The sequence below is a fragment of the Prenolepis imparis genome, unplaced genomic scaffold (assembly GCF_030444845.1).
Source record: "Prenolepis imparis isolate NDT839.2.m4 unplaced genomic scaffold, iyPreImpa1.0 SCAF_69, whole genome shotgun sequence".
Taxonomy (NCBI): domain Eukaryota; kingdom Metazoa; phylum Arthropoda; class Insecta; order Hymenoptera; family Formicidae; genus Prenolepis; species Prenolepis imparis.
The window spans coordinates 10,131-25,843 of record NW_028141227.1 but is presented as its reverse complement, the minus strand read 5'-3'; the positions used below and the strand labels follow the sequence as shown (position 1 = coordinate 25,843).

The 15,713-nt window shown below is 38.8% G+C and overlaps 1 protein-coding gene across 1 annotated transcript; it reads right to left on the bottom strand.

Moving 5' to 3' along the window:
* Window positions 1-9,542: 9,542 nt before the first annotated feature.
* Window positions 9,543-12,767, bottom strand: LOC145947351 (acyl-CoA Delta-9 desaturase-like). Its single transcript, XM_083057153.1, has 6 exons — window positions 12,642-12,767; window positions 11,601-11,780; window positions 10,572-10,702; window positions 10,281-10,486; window positions 10,011-10,190; window positions 9,543-9,885 (listed from the first exon to the last, which is right to left on the bottom strand). The coding sequence occupies exons 2-6, from the start codon at window positions 11,755-11,757 to the stop codon at window positions 9,552-9,554; spliced, it is 1,008 nt and encodes a 335-aa protein (XP_082913279.1). The 5' UTR covers window positions 11,758-11,780; window positions 12,642-12,767; the 3' UTR covers window positions 9,543-9,551.
* Window positions 12,768-15,713: the final 2,946 nt, after the last annotated feature.

The following is a 15,713-nucleotide window of genomic DNA, read 5'->3' as shown; positions in this document are numbered from 1 at the left end:
CAGCCAATATATAATCGCAACAGCGTCACCTCTCATCGTTACCAAACGGAAAGAGAACGTTTGTGAGTGCATATTATTGCAAACCTGTGTTGATTAAAGAAAAGTTGATCGAGCTAACAAAGAAACACGAAGAAAGAGGCAACTTACCGATGCTAGAAAACACAGAGGCCTACGGGAACGTAACATATAATCGCACTTGTTGAACGATACATCGCGACTGGTCTTTAAATGGAAAGATGAGATCGAGACAATAATATAAACACAGAAATGAGGTCAACCGAAAACAGATGATAAATGAGCGCACGCTTGGCTTTAGATATTATACATATTTTCTATCATCGGGAAATATATATGCTCTAAACACTCCGTGTCATTTTGTAAATTGATGCTATTTTTTTGTAATTTAATGTGAATCATTTCGGACACGAGTCTTTTCCTTAGAATCGGCTCCTCATCCAGGATCTCCACGCTGTTCCAATCAAACTCATGGTTTAGAAGTCTATGGTCTGTTATGACCGAGCGCTGCGTCGTGTTTCTATTGATGTGGTTGCGGTGTTCGCTTATTCTCGTTTTTAGGAAACGGCGCGTTTGACCGACATAAGAAGCGTCACAATTATTGCAGGAGATCTTGTATACAACGTTCGTGTGAAGGTCTTTCGGCAAGCTATCTTTATGCACTTTAATAAACTTGTTAAGCTTGTTGATACCGGTATATGATATTTTTGTATCCAAATCTCGAATTGCACGACTAAATACGTATACTATAGACAAACATTTGGCACCCCCATGGGCTCACCGCTGTCACCGATTATTGCTGATCTAACGTCTCGATCTCATCTTTCCATTTAAAGACCAGTCGCGATGTATCGTTCAACAAGTGCGATTATATGTTACGTTCCCGTAGGCCTCTGTGTTTTCTAGCATCGGTAAGTTGCCTCTTTCTTTCGTGTTTCTTTGTTAGCTCGATCAACTTTTCTTTAATCAACACAGGTTTGCAATAATATGCACTCACAAACGTTCTCTTTCCGTTGGTAACGATGAGAGGTGACGCTGTTGCGATTATACATTGGCTGCGGGGCTCTTCGCCGTTTTTTGCCGCACGATTCTTATGAATCATTCTTTCTTTCTTTTATGTACGTATTGTTTCTATCTTTAATTTTAATTATTCTTTATCTCATGTTGGTCCTCCTTTTTATTATAATTATACTAAATTTCTGTTTACCATCGCCTCACCGTTTTTTGTTAAATAACTTTTGCCATTTTTTCAATTTTGTATTTTTTACCTTTTATTTTTATTTTATGTTTGTACAGTTTACTGAGGATGGCCCGAATCAGGGACCGAAACGTTTGAATAAATTAACTTTGTAACTCTAAGTTCGTTTCTTTTTTTGTCGCGCTTCTATCCGCGCTCGGCTCTTATTAGCCCGTTTATCTATTAATTTCAAATAATAAATTATATTTATTTGTATAAAAAATATTATAAGGAATTGAACGTACATATGCGTATGAATTAAAGAAAATGTACAATATCACATTTCTAAGGCAATATTAGGTTTGTATAAGAATGTGATCAGTGATTACTAATCGATTGTATTAATTTTTTTCAAAAAGATTTAGTACATTTTTTAATAAATAATTTTATTTTATAAATTACATTTTATTGATAAATATTATTAATTTATTGATAACTCTGATAACACATACAAAATAACAAATTAACTTTATATGCTAAATTATAAATGTAATCTATTTAAAAAGAATTAAAATTAAAGAAAAACGTTAGGTAATTGTTTACTTTTTATATAAAAAATTCTTTATTCTTAATTTTTTATTAACTTTGCTAAATTTTAAAAGCGAAATTAGTTCCTCAATTGACAGATTTACAAACAATATTTTTAAACAGTTTATTGCAAATGTTAGAGTAATCGTGGATCGATTACAATTAACACTTATTATATATGTATGATGTATGTATGTACATAAATGTATATTTTTTATATTTTGTATATTATTTTTTAATTTTTCATTATATTTCAGTAATACAAATTCCAAATATACAGTATGTTTACATATGAACAAAGAACATCTTCTTCTTTATCCGTCAAACATTGTCAAAAAACCATATAGCGGTTCCAATACACATGCGATGATTTGAACTTCCGTTTCCGGTTGCATGATAGAAGGTTGAAGAGCTGTCAGAGAGTGTGTTTTGAGTGGTTATTAGAGGTAGGAGGAGGAGAAGAGGTGAGAGAGAGTGAGTCAGTGAGAGTCTGGAGTGAGTGCATGCTGGGGGATTGCAGGCGAGTTGGTAGAGAAGGAAAAAGAGCGGTGAGAAGAGAGTAAAGTGGTGCAGGTGGAGTGAGTCAGCAATTAGGGAGATTGGTCAGGGGCGTAGGGGGAGAGGAAAGGTGAGAACAGGTGTAGAGAGATCAGAGCAGGTGTAGTAGGTAGTAGGTATAGGGAAAGAGAAAGAGGTAGGTGGCGCGAGAAAAGTCACTAGACACAGAGTAAGAGAAGTATAGAAGGGAAATGGATGAGGTGCAAAGAATAAAGAATGTTGAGAAGAGGGAGAGAAGGGGTAGCACGGGGACGCCGGAAGAGGTTTTGAAAAGGAAAAGGGATGAATTAGAAGATATAGGATTGAGAAAAGAGATGGAGGAGAAAGGGAACATACAGTGGATATTTAGGAAAAGTAAAAAGGTGATAAGATCGCCAGAGACAGAAAGGAGAGAGGAGGCAGGAGGGATGGGGGAGAACATAAGAGAGATGGGGAGGGAATGGAAGGAGGAAATAATCAGAGAGATGAGAGAGATAAGAAGAGAAATTAAAGAGGAGATTAAGGAGGGAATAAGAGGACAGGAAGAAATAAGAGAGGAGATAAGGGAGCTGAAGAAAGAAATGGAGGAGAAGGAGAGAAGGTGGGGGAGGGAGAAGGAGGGGTTGGAGGGGAGGATTTTAGAATTAGGGATGAAAGTGGAAGAATTGGAGCTGAGGAAGAGGGGGAGAGGAGGGGGGAGGAAAAGGGAGAGGAGATGGTTGAGATGAAAGGTAGGATTAATATGATGGAATGGAGGTGGGAGAGGAAGGAAAGGGAGGAAAGGAGAGGGAACATTATAGTAAAAGGTATAAAGGGTGGGGAAGGAGGAGTAAAAGGGGAAGTGGAGAGAATATTAAAAGAGATAGGGGTAGAGGGGCCGGTGGGGGAGGTGAGGAAAATAGGGGAGGGAAGGAGAGATGGGACTAGTATGGCATTGGTAAGGGTAGGAAATATGTGGGTTAAGAGGGAAATAATGGAAAAGAAAAGAAGATTGAGGGGTAGAGAGGAGAGGATTGAGGAAGATCTTACGTGGAAAGAAAGAAGGATGATGTGGTGATTAGGAGAGATCGCTAGGGGGGAGGGCGTGGGTACGATATGGAAGAATATGGATGAGGGGTAAGTGGTGGAGGTGGGATGAGGTGAGAGAGGAGCTGAAGGAGGAAGGGGGAGAAGAAGGGAAGGGGGTAGAAAGGAGGGGTGGGGACGAGGGGGAAATGGAGGTTGACATATTGCAGGAGGCAAAAAAGGAAGGGAGAGAGTGGAGTAGGGGAAGGAAGGTGAAAAAGGGAAAAGGTAGAGAGAGAGGGGTAGGGAGAGATGGAGAGTGGGGGAGAGGAGGGGAAGAAAGTAAGAGAGAAGAAGAGGGAAGGGAGGAAGGATGGAAAGTGGCATTTTGGAATGTAGCGGGGCTAAAGAATAAGGATGCGGAATTCTGGGAAGCGATAAGGGAATGGGACGTAATGTTCTTGTTAGAAACATGGGTAGATGAAAAAGGGTGGGAGAAGATAAGAGGGAGGTTGCCTGTGGGATTTAAGTGGGAGGTGCAATATGCGAGGAAGAAGAATAGGAAAGGAAGGGCAATGGGGGGAATAATAGTAGGGGTAAGAAAAGGGTTAGGAATAGAAGGAAAGGGTGGGGCGGATAAGGAAGGAATGATGGAGGTGATGATAAGGAAAAAGGGGGAGGGATGGAGATTGGTGGGTGTGTACGTAAATGGGGATTTAGAAGAAAAATTAGGAGAGATGAGGAAGTGGATGGAGGAGGAGGGAGGTGGGATTAGAACGATAATAGGGGGGATTTTAATGCTAGAACAGGAGAATTGGGGGGAAGGGTAAGGATAGGGGTGGAGGGAGAAGAGGAGGGAAAGAAAAGAAGGTCGAAGGATGCAAAGGTAAATGGGGAAGGGAAATTGTTAGTGAGAAGATTAGAGGAGATAGGGTGGGCAATTGTGAATGGAGGGGTAGCAGGAGATGAGGAGGGGAGCTGGACGTACATGGGGCCGAATGGGAGATCAGTCATTGATTATGTGTTAGCGAAGGAGGAGGTGAGGGAAGAAATTATGAGGGTAGAGATAGGAGATAGGATTGACTCGGACCACATGCCGGTAGTGGTAAGGATCAGAGGGGAAAGAGGAGGATTGGAGAAGAAGGTAAAAAAGAGGGAAAGGAGGTGGAACTGGTCGGGCGAGGGGAAGAAGGAATTCAGGGAGAGGTTAGGAGTGATAGGGGAGAGGCAGGGAGATGAACAAGAAGAGAGAGGGGTAGAGGAGGAGTGGGAGAGGATGGAGAGAAAAATACAGGAAGTTCTAAGTAAGGGAAATGAGGGGGAAAGTAGGGAGGAGAGAAGAAAAAGGGGAGGGTGGTTTGATGAGGAGTGCAGAAAAGATAAGGGGGAGGTGGCAAAGGAGTTGAAAAGATGGAAGAGGAAAGGGGGGAGGGAAAAGAATATAAGAGAAGAAAGAAGGAGTACAAGGGATTATGTAGGAAGAAGAAAGAGGAGGAGAATGAGGAATGGACTAGGAGGGCAATGGAAGCGAGGACGGAGGGGCAGGTATGGGAGGTAATTAGGAAAGAGAGGAGAAGGGGGAAAGGTGGGGGGAGAAGGGATTGAGATGGAAGAATGGAACAGTTATTTTAGGGATGTATTAGGGGGTGGAGTCGAGAGTGGTGTTGGGAGGAAGCAGGAGGATAAGGGAGAAGGTGGAAGATCAGGAAGACCAGATAGAAAGGGGAGAAATTAGGAGGGCGATAGGAAGGATAAAAGATAGGAAGGCGGTGGGGGTGGATGGAATACCAGGAGAAGTGTGGAAATATGGCGGAGAGGGGCTAGAAGAGTGGGTGTGGGAATTATGTAATAGGATATGGAAGGGGGAAGGGTGGATTAGAGAATGGGTGAGGGGTTGGTGATACCAATTTTGAAAAGAGGAGAGGGAAGGGAGGTCTCAGATTACAGGGGAGTAACGCTGGCACCGTCGTTATACAAAGTGTATGCGACGGTGTTAGCTGAGAGGCTGAGGGGCGAAGTGGAGGAAGGAGGGATGGTGCCACCGAATCAAACGGGGTTCAGGAGAGGGATGGGGACAGTAGATAATATTTACGTTTTAAACTACCTGATAAATAGACAGATAAGCAGGATGATGGCGGACTTGGAGGAGGAGATAAGGAAAGGGAGATGGGGAGGAGTGAGGTTGGGAGAGGATAGAATATATAGTAGAATATATAGTACGCTAGCGTACGCGGATGATGTGGTGATGATGGCAGAGGATGAGGGGGGAATGAGGTGTATGATGGAAAGATTAGGTAGATATTTGGAGGAGAAGGGATTGGAGTTGAATGAGAGCAAGTCGAAGGTGATGAGGTGTAGGAAGGGGGGAGGGAGGCTGAAGAAAGCTAGTTGGTATTGGAAGAGAAAGAAGTTGGAGGAGGTAAAGGAGTACAAGTATTTAGGCTATGTAGTACAAAGGAATGGGAGGCAGGATGGACAGGTGAGGGAGAAGATGAGGAGGGGGGCAGCAGTATTGGGGCAAGTATGGGGGATAGGAAAGAGGAGATTTGGGGGTAATTGGGGGCGGAGATTATGGCTTTTTGATGCGTTAGTGTGGACGGTATTAGGGTATGGAGTTGAGATATGGGGGTGGAAGGAGAGAGAGGGATTGGAAAGGGTGCAGGAAAGGTATATGAGATGGATGTTAGGAGCGGATTGGGGAACGCCGGGGTATATGATAAGGGAGGAGCTCCAAAGGGAAAAGTTAAGATCAAGGATGGGAAGAAGGGCGTGGGGATATGAGAAGAGGTTGGAGGAGGGTAAGGGAGGGGGGTTGGCGAGAGTATGTTTAGAGGAAATTAAGGAGAGGGCTAAAAAGGGAGGGGAAATATCGGAGTGGGAGAAAGAAAGAAAAGAGTTTTTTGAGGGTAAAGGGATGAATTTAAGGGAGGTGGAGGAAAGAAGGGAAAGAGGGGAATTTAGGTGGGAGGAGGTTGAGGAATGGGAAAAGAAAGGACAGAGGGAGGAGAGATGGGAAAAGATTGAGAATTCGGTATATAATAAATGGTACAAGCAGGTAAAGGGGGAGGGAGTACCGAAGTATCTGAGGAAAGGGTGGACGGAAGGAAGGTGGCAGAGGATGGCGAAGTACAGATTGGGGAATGGGATGAGGGGAAATAGATATTGGGAGAAGTAGGAGGAAAGGAGGTGTAGGATGTATGGTGGAGGGATGGAGACATGGGAACATGTATGGGAGGAATGTATGGAATGGGGAAGGGGAGAAAGCTGGCAGGAAATGGTGAGGGAGGTACTGGGAGAGGAAGGAGAAGGGGAATTGTGGGTGAAACTGTTGGAGGAGGCGAGAGGTGACGGAGAAGGAGGTGAGGGGAAAGGGGGAGAGGGAGAGAGTGAGAGAGAGAGAGAGAGAGAGAGAGAGGGAGAGAGGGAGAGAGAGAGAAAGTGGAGGAGGAAAGGCGGAAGTAACCGGAAGCGGAGGTCCCACATTAAATTAAGCTAGTAATAAGATTGCGTAAGATAGGAGGGGAAGGGTGAGAGTGTGTGTGTAGGGGTAGATAGAGCGAAAAGAGAAAGGTGAGAGGGAGGTAAATGGTGCGACGAGATAGGGCGAGAATAAGGCGGAGTTGCGTGGCGTTTTTTATATTTTTTTATATATTTTTATAGGCTAAGTCATAGGTTAAGGATAGATTATAAGTGGATGTAAAAAGTGTGTAAAGGTTTGGGACCGCTCCTTAAGGGAAAAAGCGCCTTGTAATCCCCAATTGGGGCAGCAATAAACGTTTCTAATTCTAATTCTACACATGCGATGACGGATATATACATATATAAATTAGAAGATAACAAGCATATATTACATGTCTTGTAAATAATACGTTAATAAGTCAATATATTTTATAAGCAATGAGTTAAACTAATAAACCTTCTTGTCTGTAACTAAAATTTTGTTCTCAAAACTTTTTTTTTTAGATAAAATCAACACATTGCATGGTCACTTTTTTCCAAACAGAACTGGAAAAGCATAATATACATGGCAAGTGGAATGTCAATTTCATTGCTAATCTTCTAAACCAATGTTTAACGAAAGGAGTTAAGTATATGGATATTACAACTGAATACAGAAATATTACAAGGAGAATACAGGTAATTTATTACACATTACCGTAAAATGTATTTTAATATTATATAATAATATGAAAAGAAACTATTTTAATTATAATTAACTTCTATTATATTTTATTTTCCACACACGCACAGATTAGATCTGACAAAAGAAAACAATCAAAAAGAAGGAAAAGAAAAATTAAGTTTGCAGTTGGAATGATTGTAACAGGCATATATTATTTTGCTCGAGAAAGACATCAACAAGATGGCGTAATAATAGGATGGTATTTTAAATGTGAATCTCTGTGCAGATATTCATTCAACAGAAATTTTAGGTTTTCATATTTGCATGAATATTTTTACAATTGTAACGATTGTAATATGGACGAATATTATTACACTTGTCACAGTTGTAAAGGCCATCGAGATAATTCAATTCAACCGCATTACATAATTCTTGCTGAGAATAATAGATTATGTTATGTGCGACAAGGTGAATATTTGTGGCATTTTTATAAATCACATATGTTCTATATGACTTTTTTCTTCAAAATGTAAGCTATATTCTTTTTTAGCTTGTATAAGAAAATGTTCACCAAAACCGATCAGTAATATAGAAATAGGACAATACTTTTCTAGATTCAGAGGTACTTATTATGTACCAAATGAGAATCTAGCAAACCAATATCCAGATGATACCGCTGTACTTCTGAAGAAGTTCTTCAATCAATAGTATTTATATTTTATTATAAAATGTATTTTTCGAAGTATAAATATAATAAAGTTATAATAATTATATATAAATATCAAATTTATTATATGATTAAAATTAATTATTAATTATTATATTTATTAATTTTTAAACTTTTTAATGAAGATTTTACAGTGTTTTCTAGAAATCACAAAGTTAAAAATGCAATATTAACATCGCAATAAAAATTTAATTTATAAATATAGAATAATAAATCTTATAAAATATTAATATGCAGTTAAAAATAAATTATTATAATGCAAGATTTTGAGAAGATTATGTTAATTAGATACATTTATTAAAACGTTATTGTTAATTAAATAATTAAAATTTACTTAAATAATTTTAAAATAAATTTTGAAATTCTATAAAAGGAAAAAGTTTGAAAAATTTTTTCTTATAAATAAAGATTATCATATTGACATACATACATTCGCTGATTCAATTTTCACCTTAAAACTAAGGATAGATTAGAATGTAATATAATGAAACTAATTAATAGACTAATCAAAATTTGCACTTTAAAAAACTTTACTTTTAAAGCTGAAAGTCTTAAAATAAAATGTGAAAAATTTCGCGTTTTTGGGTAAAAATTTTCGAGTTCTCGGGATTGATCGCACCAATCATTTTCAAATTGGTCGCAATCGAAAGCTTATATTCACATTATATAAGCAAAGTGCTGTTAGATTTTCGATTAAGACTTTATTTCTAAAAATATTTTGACAGAAAAATCATTTAACAGAAAAATTCCGGATAAGATACTTGGTAGCGGCGCGATACCTCTGACGTTAGTCTCATTTTATATACTTGGCGACCGCCGCTATACCGCGTCGCTTGATAAATATTTTTATAATAGATCTTCGATTAATACAATATATTACTAAAAAAGTTTAATAAAAAAAAGTTTAATCATGATAAAGTGGAAAGAGTTGTTAGAGACGACAAAGAGTGTGAGAAAGGGGGGTGGGGGAGGTGACGAAGGAAGTGAAGTCTATTGATCGATTATTGTGTCTATTGTTGCGTTATATGCAATTATTTAACCTTTATTCAGTTATGCAAATGCTGATATTTAGAGATTTAGATTGAAAAAATAAAGTCATAATACAGATTTTATTTATAAATTAAAAATGAGCGTAGTAAAATTATCATTTATGAAACACACAAAAATAAATGTTTTAAAAAATAAAAACAAAAAACTGGCTATTGAGAGCTGGCGCGGGTAAAAGCACGAACAATAAACATTCGTCTTAAAATACAAGAAACTTTATTAATTCCAAAACCATACGTGTTTCAGTTAACCTCACTACATGAAAGAAATAATATATAACGATAAACATGTATAAACCAGTCTTAATAATATAATAAATGAGCAATTTCCTTTTATTTGGACATTTGTTTGTCCGATTTTTGAACTATCAATTCAATATCTGAATTCCCTGTTGGGATCGTATCAGAAAAATTGGACTGACCGAATTTCATTAATCGCATATTGTTCTGAATAATACGTTTCTTGACTACGTCAACGTGTACGGTTTTTAAGTCATAAGCCAAACCTAGATAGGCAAAAAGGTCGATAAAAAATGTACAAAAATTCAGAGTGTAAGGTCCCAGCTCCGCGGCTTTGTAATCCCAAGGCAAAGTATGATGATAATTGTGCCAGCCCTCGCCCAAGGTCACGAAAGAAATTCCAGGATTCTGGACGGGCGATATTGAACTATATAATAAACATGTATATTTATAAACAGGAATACACACAATATCTACAAGACCATAGATGATCATAAACAATTGACGTAAATTTTATTCGCGGTTTTTTTTTTTAACAAAATAAATGCGTACCCATCGTATGGTTTCGTTCCCCAAATATGAGCAACGGAATTCACCGAAAAGGTCATGTTAAGATTTAAGCAGAGCGAAGAGCTGATGAGATGCCATGCGTTCGACAGAGTTTCATTCCACACCCAGTAAGGAATCAATGTTGGCAAAATAAAGCAGAGGAGTACCAAAAATGCGTAATACCTGAATAAAGAGAATAAAGAGAAATCGATTAATAAAACATTAACAGATAACAATAGCTCTTATTTTCGCAAAAAGTTTCGATCGACATACTTCTTCTGAAAGACGACGAAGCAATCTTGTTCGAGATCCTTGCAATTGATCGTAGCACCCTTTTTAAGGACATCCGGATGTTTGGCAATCAATAGCCAGCCAATGTGTGAGAAGAAGAATCCTCTGCGCGCATTGTATGGATCTGCATCGGTGTCCGTAAATTTATGATGCACTCTGTGATCTCTGGCCCACGCATAAATAGGACCCTGAAACATAAAAGTGTAGAAAAAAATGAATATAACCGCGATAAGAGAAGAAAAGGACAAAAAGAAAAATTAGAATCGTACTTACTTGAAAAGCAGCGGTCTGGAAGATTGTCAGAATTAATTTCATCGGCCATTTTGCTTTATAAGTTCGATGGGTCCATAGCCTATGACCGCCAGCTACGGTGCCTACCATCGCGGCGACATAAAAGGCGAAGGCTGAAATTATAAAGAACGATAACAACATAAGCCGATAAGTTAATGTAATTTTAATGATTCAAAAAATTATATATTATAAATAATTTAAATAGTAATTTTTTCGCTACATAATTCTCTTGAATATATTATACAGGGTGTTTCAGGAGGAATGGTCAGTATTCTAGTACCCAGTGAGAAATGATGCTTGAATCGACGTCGATTCGACCAATCATTTCTAGCTGGGGACATGATTGAACATATTATTTTACGCAAAAAAGTTTATATAAATATGTGTTCTATTCTGGATGGTTATAAAAATGCAACTTAATTTTAAGAATGAATACATTTCTTAACTTATTGTAAGTATAACCAAATGCTATGAAACAATTATATTAAATTTAGGTCACGTTTGATAAGTTCTGTGTTTAAATTTTTTAATTTCTGATGTAATTAAAATTTATTCATGCTAAAATTATTAATTAACTGAAATTATTGTTTATTTATTAATATCAATTATTCAAATATATCATAAGCTTAAAATTTCATGTAATTGTTTCATTGAATTTGGTTCTAATAAGTTAATGAATGTATTCGTTCTTAAAACTAAATACATTGTATTTTTATAACCGTCCAGAATAGGGCCACATGTATATTATATAATCTTGTTATATAAACTTTTTTGCTTAAAATAATGTATACAATTATGTCCTAGAATGTTGACCATTCGTCCTGAAACACCCTGTATATTATATTAAAGTTACATCAGGACATCAGGACTTTTGGTAATAAAGTCAATAAAAATAAATGTATATAACTCAAATTAGATAAAAAATATATATAAATAATAATTAGATAAAAATATATATATATATATATTTAAATAATAATAATAATAATAATAGAGATAAGAAATATCTACACCAAATAATTGTCCAAAGTTTAGCGTAGAAGAAAGCCAAATATAATCCGTAGATGCCGGCCAGATGAATGTACATTAATGTAATTATTTTTATCCAAACAGGTGTCCATTTGTAATTGATTTGTTGTTTTTGTGAATCTTTCATTGATACCTCCATTGATACCAGGTTATTAGAACCTTCTGCACAGATTTCATAATAGATACGTCAAATAAGTTCGAATATCACGCTAAAAATATCTAACACATATTTTTGCTAATAAGTGTAATCTTTCTTTATCATGACAAACCGCATAGTAATTTTCTAAAACAATTATGATGAAACCGTAATTATTTATTATTATTATTTTCCTACTTATCGCTATTATAAATTCGCATATATATAATATATAGGGTGTGTTATTTCATGACTCGAGGTTCATACATTAAGAGCGTGTTATTGAAGTTATTTAGAGTTGAAATTGTCTAATAAACATATATTACGTTCTGCGTAAAGGTAATTTAACAGTTCGCTCCACCATACCAGGAGAATTTTTTATCAAGTATATAAAAACTTATTTGCATACAAAGTTCAGATAATAATTCGAACTATAAAATAAATTATAACCCAGGTAGAACATAAAACTCATAATGACGTCATTAAAATGTCATTTTGAAAAAATCATAATGATCTCATTTAATACATTTTTAGCAACGTTTTGATGACTTATTTTTGATTTCATATCCCGTGTGGAAATTTTATATAGGCTATAACCGGGCCGTATAAAGGTTTCCTAACTTTATTTGAGGCGCGAGTTAGGACGCCCATCTTGGCCCAATCTCGAGATGTCACGCTCTTTTATCTAGGGCCCTTATTGCTTTCCAAACTTGGGCCAATATGGGCGTACAAATTTTGGCTTGGGCCAAAAAAGATATATTCATATATCCATTTCGAAATTTTTTAACTTGTTTTTAACTACATGCAACTTATATAATGATTCTATCTGAAAATTAGGCGTTTTATAATGGATTAAATGTTTTCTCGTATTTGAAAAACACACTTACCTTGGTGGGACTCCGAACTGGGGACCTCTGGATCGTGAGCCAACTGCCTTACGTGGTAGACTACTTTTTAATTTAATATTAGTGTTATATCTGCATATGTCATAACCAGCACAAATATAATTTTTCAAAAATTATCTTAAGAAACAAATTGAGTTTAAAAAAAGTAATAAAATTTCGAAATGGATATACAAAAATTTTTTTTTAAATGACAAGTCAATGTCGGAAACCAGTGTCGGCTCGACACTGGCACGTAGCATTGGATCGATCACATGTATTATATAAGTTATTATTTAATATCACAAAAAGTAAATAGTTTGAATAAACTTTAGATAATTGAGTCATTTCTTTATGTGTATTTTAAAAAATGTATTGATTGCATCGTTTACATCAAAAGTAGAGTAAAAGAACTTTTCATTTTTTCTTCCACTTCTTACGAACACATGTACTTTTTTATACAAAATATTAATACATATCCCAGGTAGAACATAACACTCATAATGACATAATGACATCAAACTGATTTTGGAAAAAATTCTCTCTCTATCTCTCTCTCTCTCTCTCTCTCTCTCTCTCTCTCTCTCTCTCTGTCTGTCTGTCTGTCTGTCTGTCTGTCTGTCTGTCTGTCTGTCTGTCTGTCTGTCTGTCTGTCTGTCTGTCTGTCTGTCTGTCTGTCTGTCTGTCTGTCTGTCTGTCTGTCTGTCTGTCTGTCTGTCTGTCTGTCTGTCTGTCTGTCTGTCTGTCTGTCTGTCTGTCTGTCTGTCTGTCTGTCTGTCTGTCTGTCTGTCTGTCTGTCTGTCTGTCTGTCTGTCTGTCTGTCTGTCTGTCTGTCTGTCTGTCTGTCTGTCTGTCTGTCTGTCTGTCTGTCTGTCTGTCTGTCTGTCTGTCTGTCTGTCTGTCTGTCTGTCTGTCTGTCTGTCTGTCTGTCTGTCTGTCTGTCTGTCTGTCTGTCTGTCTGTCTGTCTGTCTGTCTGTCTGTCTGTCTGTCTGTCTGTCTGTCTGTCTGTCTGTCTGTCTGTCTGTCTGTCTGTCTGTCTGTCTGTCTGTCTGTCTGTCTGTCTGTCTGTCTGTCTGTCTGTCTGTCTGTCTGTCTGTCTGTCTGTCTGTCTGTCTGTCTGTCTGTCTGTCTGTCTGTCTGTCTGTCTGTCTGTCTGTCTGTCTGTCTGTCTGTCTGTCTGTCTGTCTGTCTGTCTGTCTGTCTGTCTGTCTGTCTGTCTGTCTGTCTGTCTGTCTGTCTGTCTGTCTGTCTGTCTGTCTGTCTGTCTGTCTGTCTGTCTGTCTGTCTGTCTGTCTGTCTGTCTGTCTGTCTGTCTGTCTGTCTGTCTGTCTGTCTGTCTGTCTGTCTGTCTGTCTGTCTGTCTGTCTGTCTGTCTGTCTGTCTGTCTGTCTGTCTGTCTGTCTGTCTGTCTGTCTGTCTGTCTGTCTGTCTGTCTGTCTGTCTGTCTGTCTGTCTGTCTGTCTGTCTGTCTGTCTGTCTGTCTGTCTGTCTGTCTGTCTGTCTGTCTGTCTGTCTGTCTGTCTGTCTGTCTGTCTGTCTGTCTGTCTGTCTGTCTGTCTGTCTGTCTGTCTGTCTGTCTGTCTGTCTGTCTGTCTGTCTGTCTGTCTGTCTGTCTGTCTGTCTGTCTGTCTGTCTGTCTGTCTGTCTGTCTGTCTGTCTGTCTGTCTGTCTGTCTGTCTGTCTGTCTGTCTGTCTGTCTGTCTGTCTGTCTGTCTGTCTGTCTGTCTGTCTGTCTGTCTGTCTGTCTGTCTGTCTGTCTGTCTGTCTGTCTGTCTGTCTGTCTGTCTGTCTGTCTGTCTGTCTGTCTGTCTGTCTGTCTGTCTGTCTGTCTGTCTGTCTGTCTGTCTGTCTGTCTGTCTGTCTGTCTGTCTGTCTGTCTGTCTGTCTGTCTGTCTGTCTGTCTGTCTGTCTGTCTGTCTGTCTGTCTGTCTGTCTGTCTGTCTGTCTGTCTGTCTGTCTGTCTGTCTGTCTGTCTGTCTGTCTGTCTGTCTGTCTGTCTGTCTGTCTGTCTGTCTGTCTGTCTGTCTGTCTGTCTGTCTGTCTGTCTGTCTGTCTGTCTGTCTGTCTGTCTGTCTGTCTGTCTGTCTGTCTGTCTGTCTGTCTGTCTGTCTGTCTGTCTGTCTGTCTGTCTGTCTGTCTGTCTGTCTGTCTGTCTGTCTGTCTGTCTGTCTGTCTGTCTGTCTGTCTGTCTGTCTGTCTGTCTGTCTGTCTGTCTGTCTGTCTGTCTGTCTGTCTGTCTGTCTGTCTGTCTGTCTGTCTGTCTGTCTGTCTGTCTGTCTGTCTGTCTGTCTGTCTGTCTGTCTGTCTGTCTGTCTGTCTGTCTGTCTGTCTGTCTGTCTGTCTGTCTGTCTGTCTGTCTGTCTGTCTGTCTGTCTGTCTGTCTGTCTGTCTGTCTGTCTGTCTGTCTGTCTGTCTGTCTGTCTGTCTGTCTGTCTGTCTGTCTGTCTGTCTGTCTGTCTGTCTGTCTGTCTGTCTGTCTGTCTGTCTGTCTGTCTGTCTGTCTGTCTGTCTGTCTGTCTGTCTGTCTGTCTGTCTGTCTGTCTGTCTGTCTGTCTGTCTGTCTGTCTGTCTGTCTGTCTGTCTGTCTGTCTGTCTGTCTGTCTGTCTGTCTGTCTGTCTGTCTGTCTGTCTGTCTGTCTGTCTGTCTGTCTGTCTGTCTGTCTGTCTGTCTGTCTGTCTGTCTGTCTGTCTGTCTGTCTGTCTGTCTGTCTGTCTGTCTGTCTGTCTGTCTGTCTGTCTGTCTGTCTGTCTGTCTGTCTGTCTGTCTGTCTGTCTGTCTGTCTGTCTGTCTGTCTGTCTGTCTGTCTGTCTGTCTGTCTGTCTGTCTGTCTGTCTGTCTGTCTGTCTGTCTGTCTGTCTGTCTGTCTGTCTGTCTGTCTGTCTGTCTGTCTGTCTGTCTGTCTGTCTGTCTGTCTGTCTGTCTGTCTGTCTGTCTGTCTGTCTGTCTGTCTGTCTGTCTGTCTGTCTGTCTGTCTGTCTGTCTGTCTGTCTGTCTGTCTGTCTGTCTGTCTGTCTGTCTGTCTGTCTGTCTGTCTGTCTGTCTGTCTGTCTGTCTGTCTGTCTGTCTGTCTGTCTGT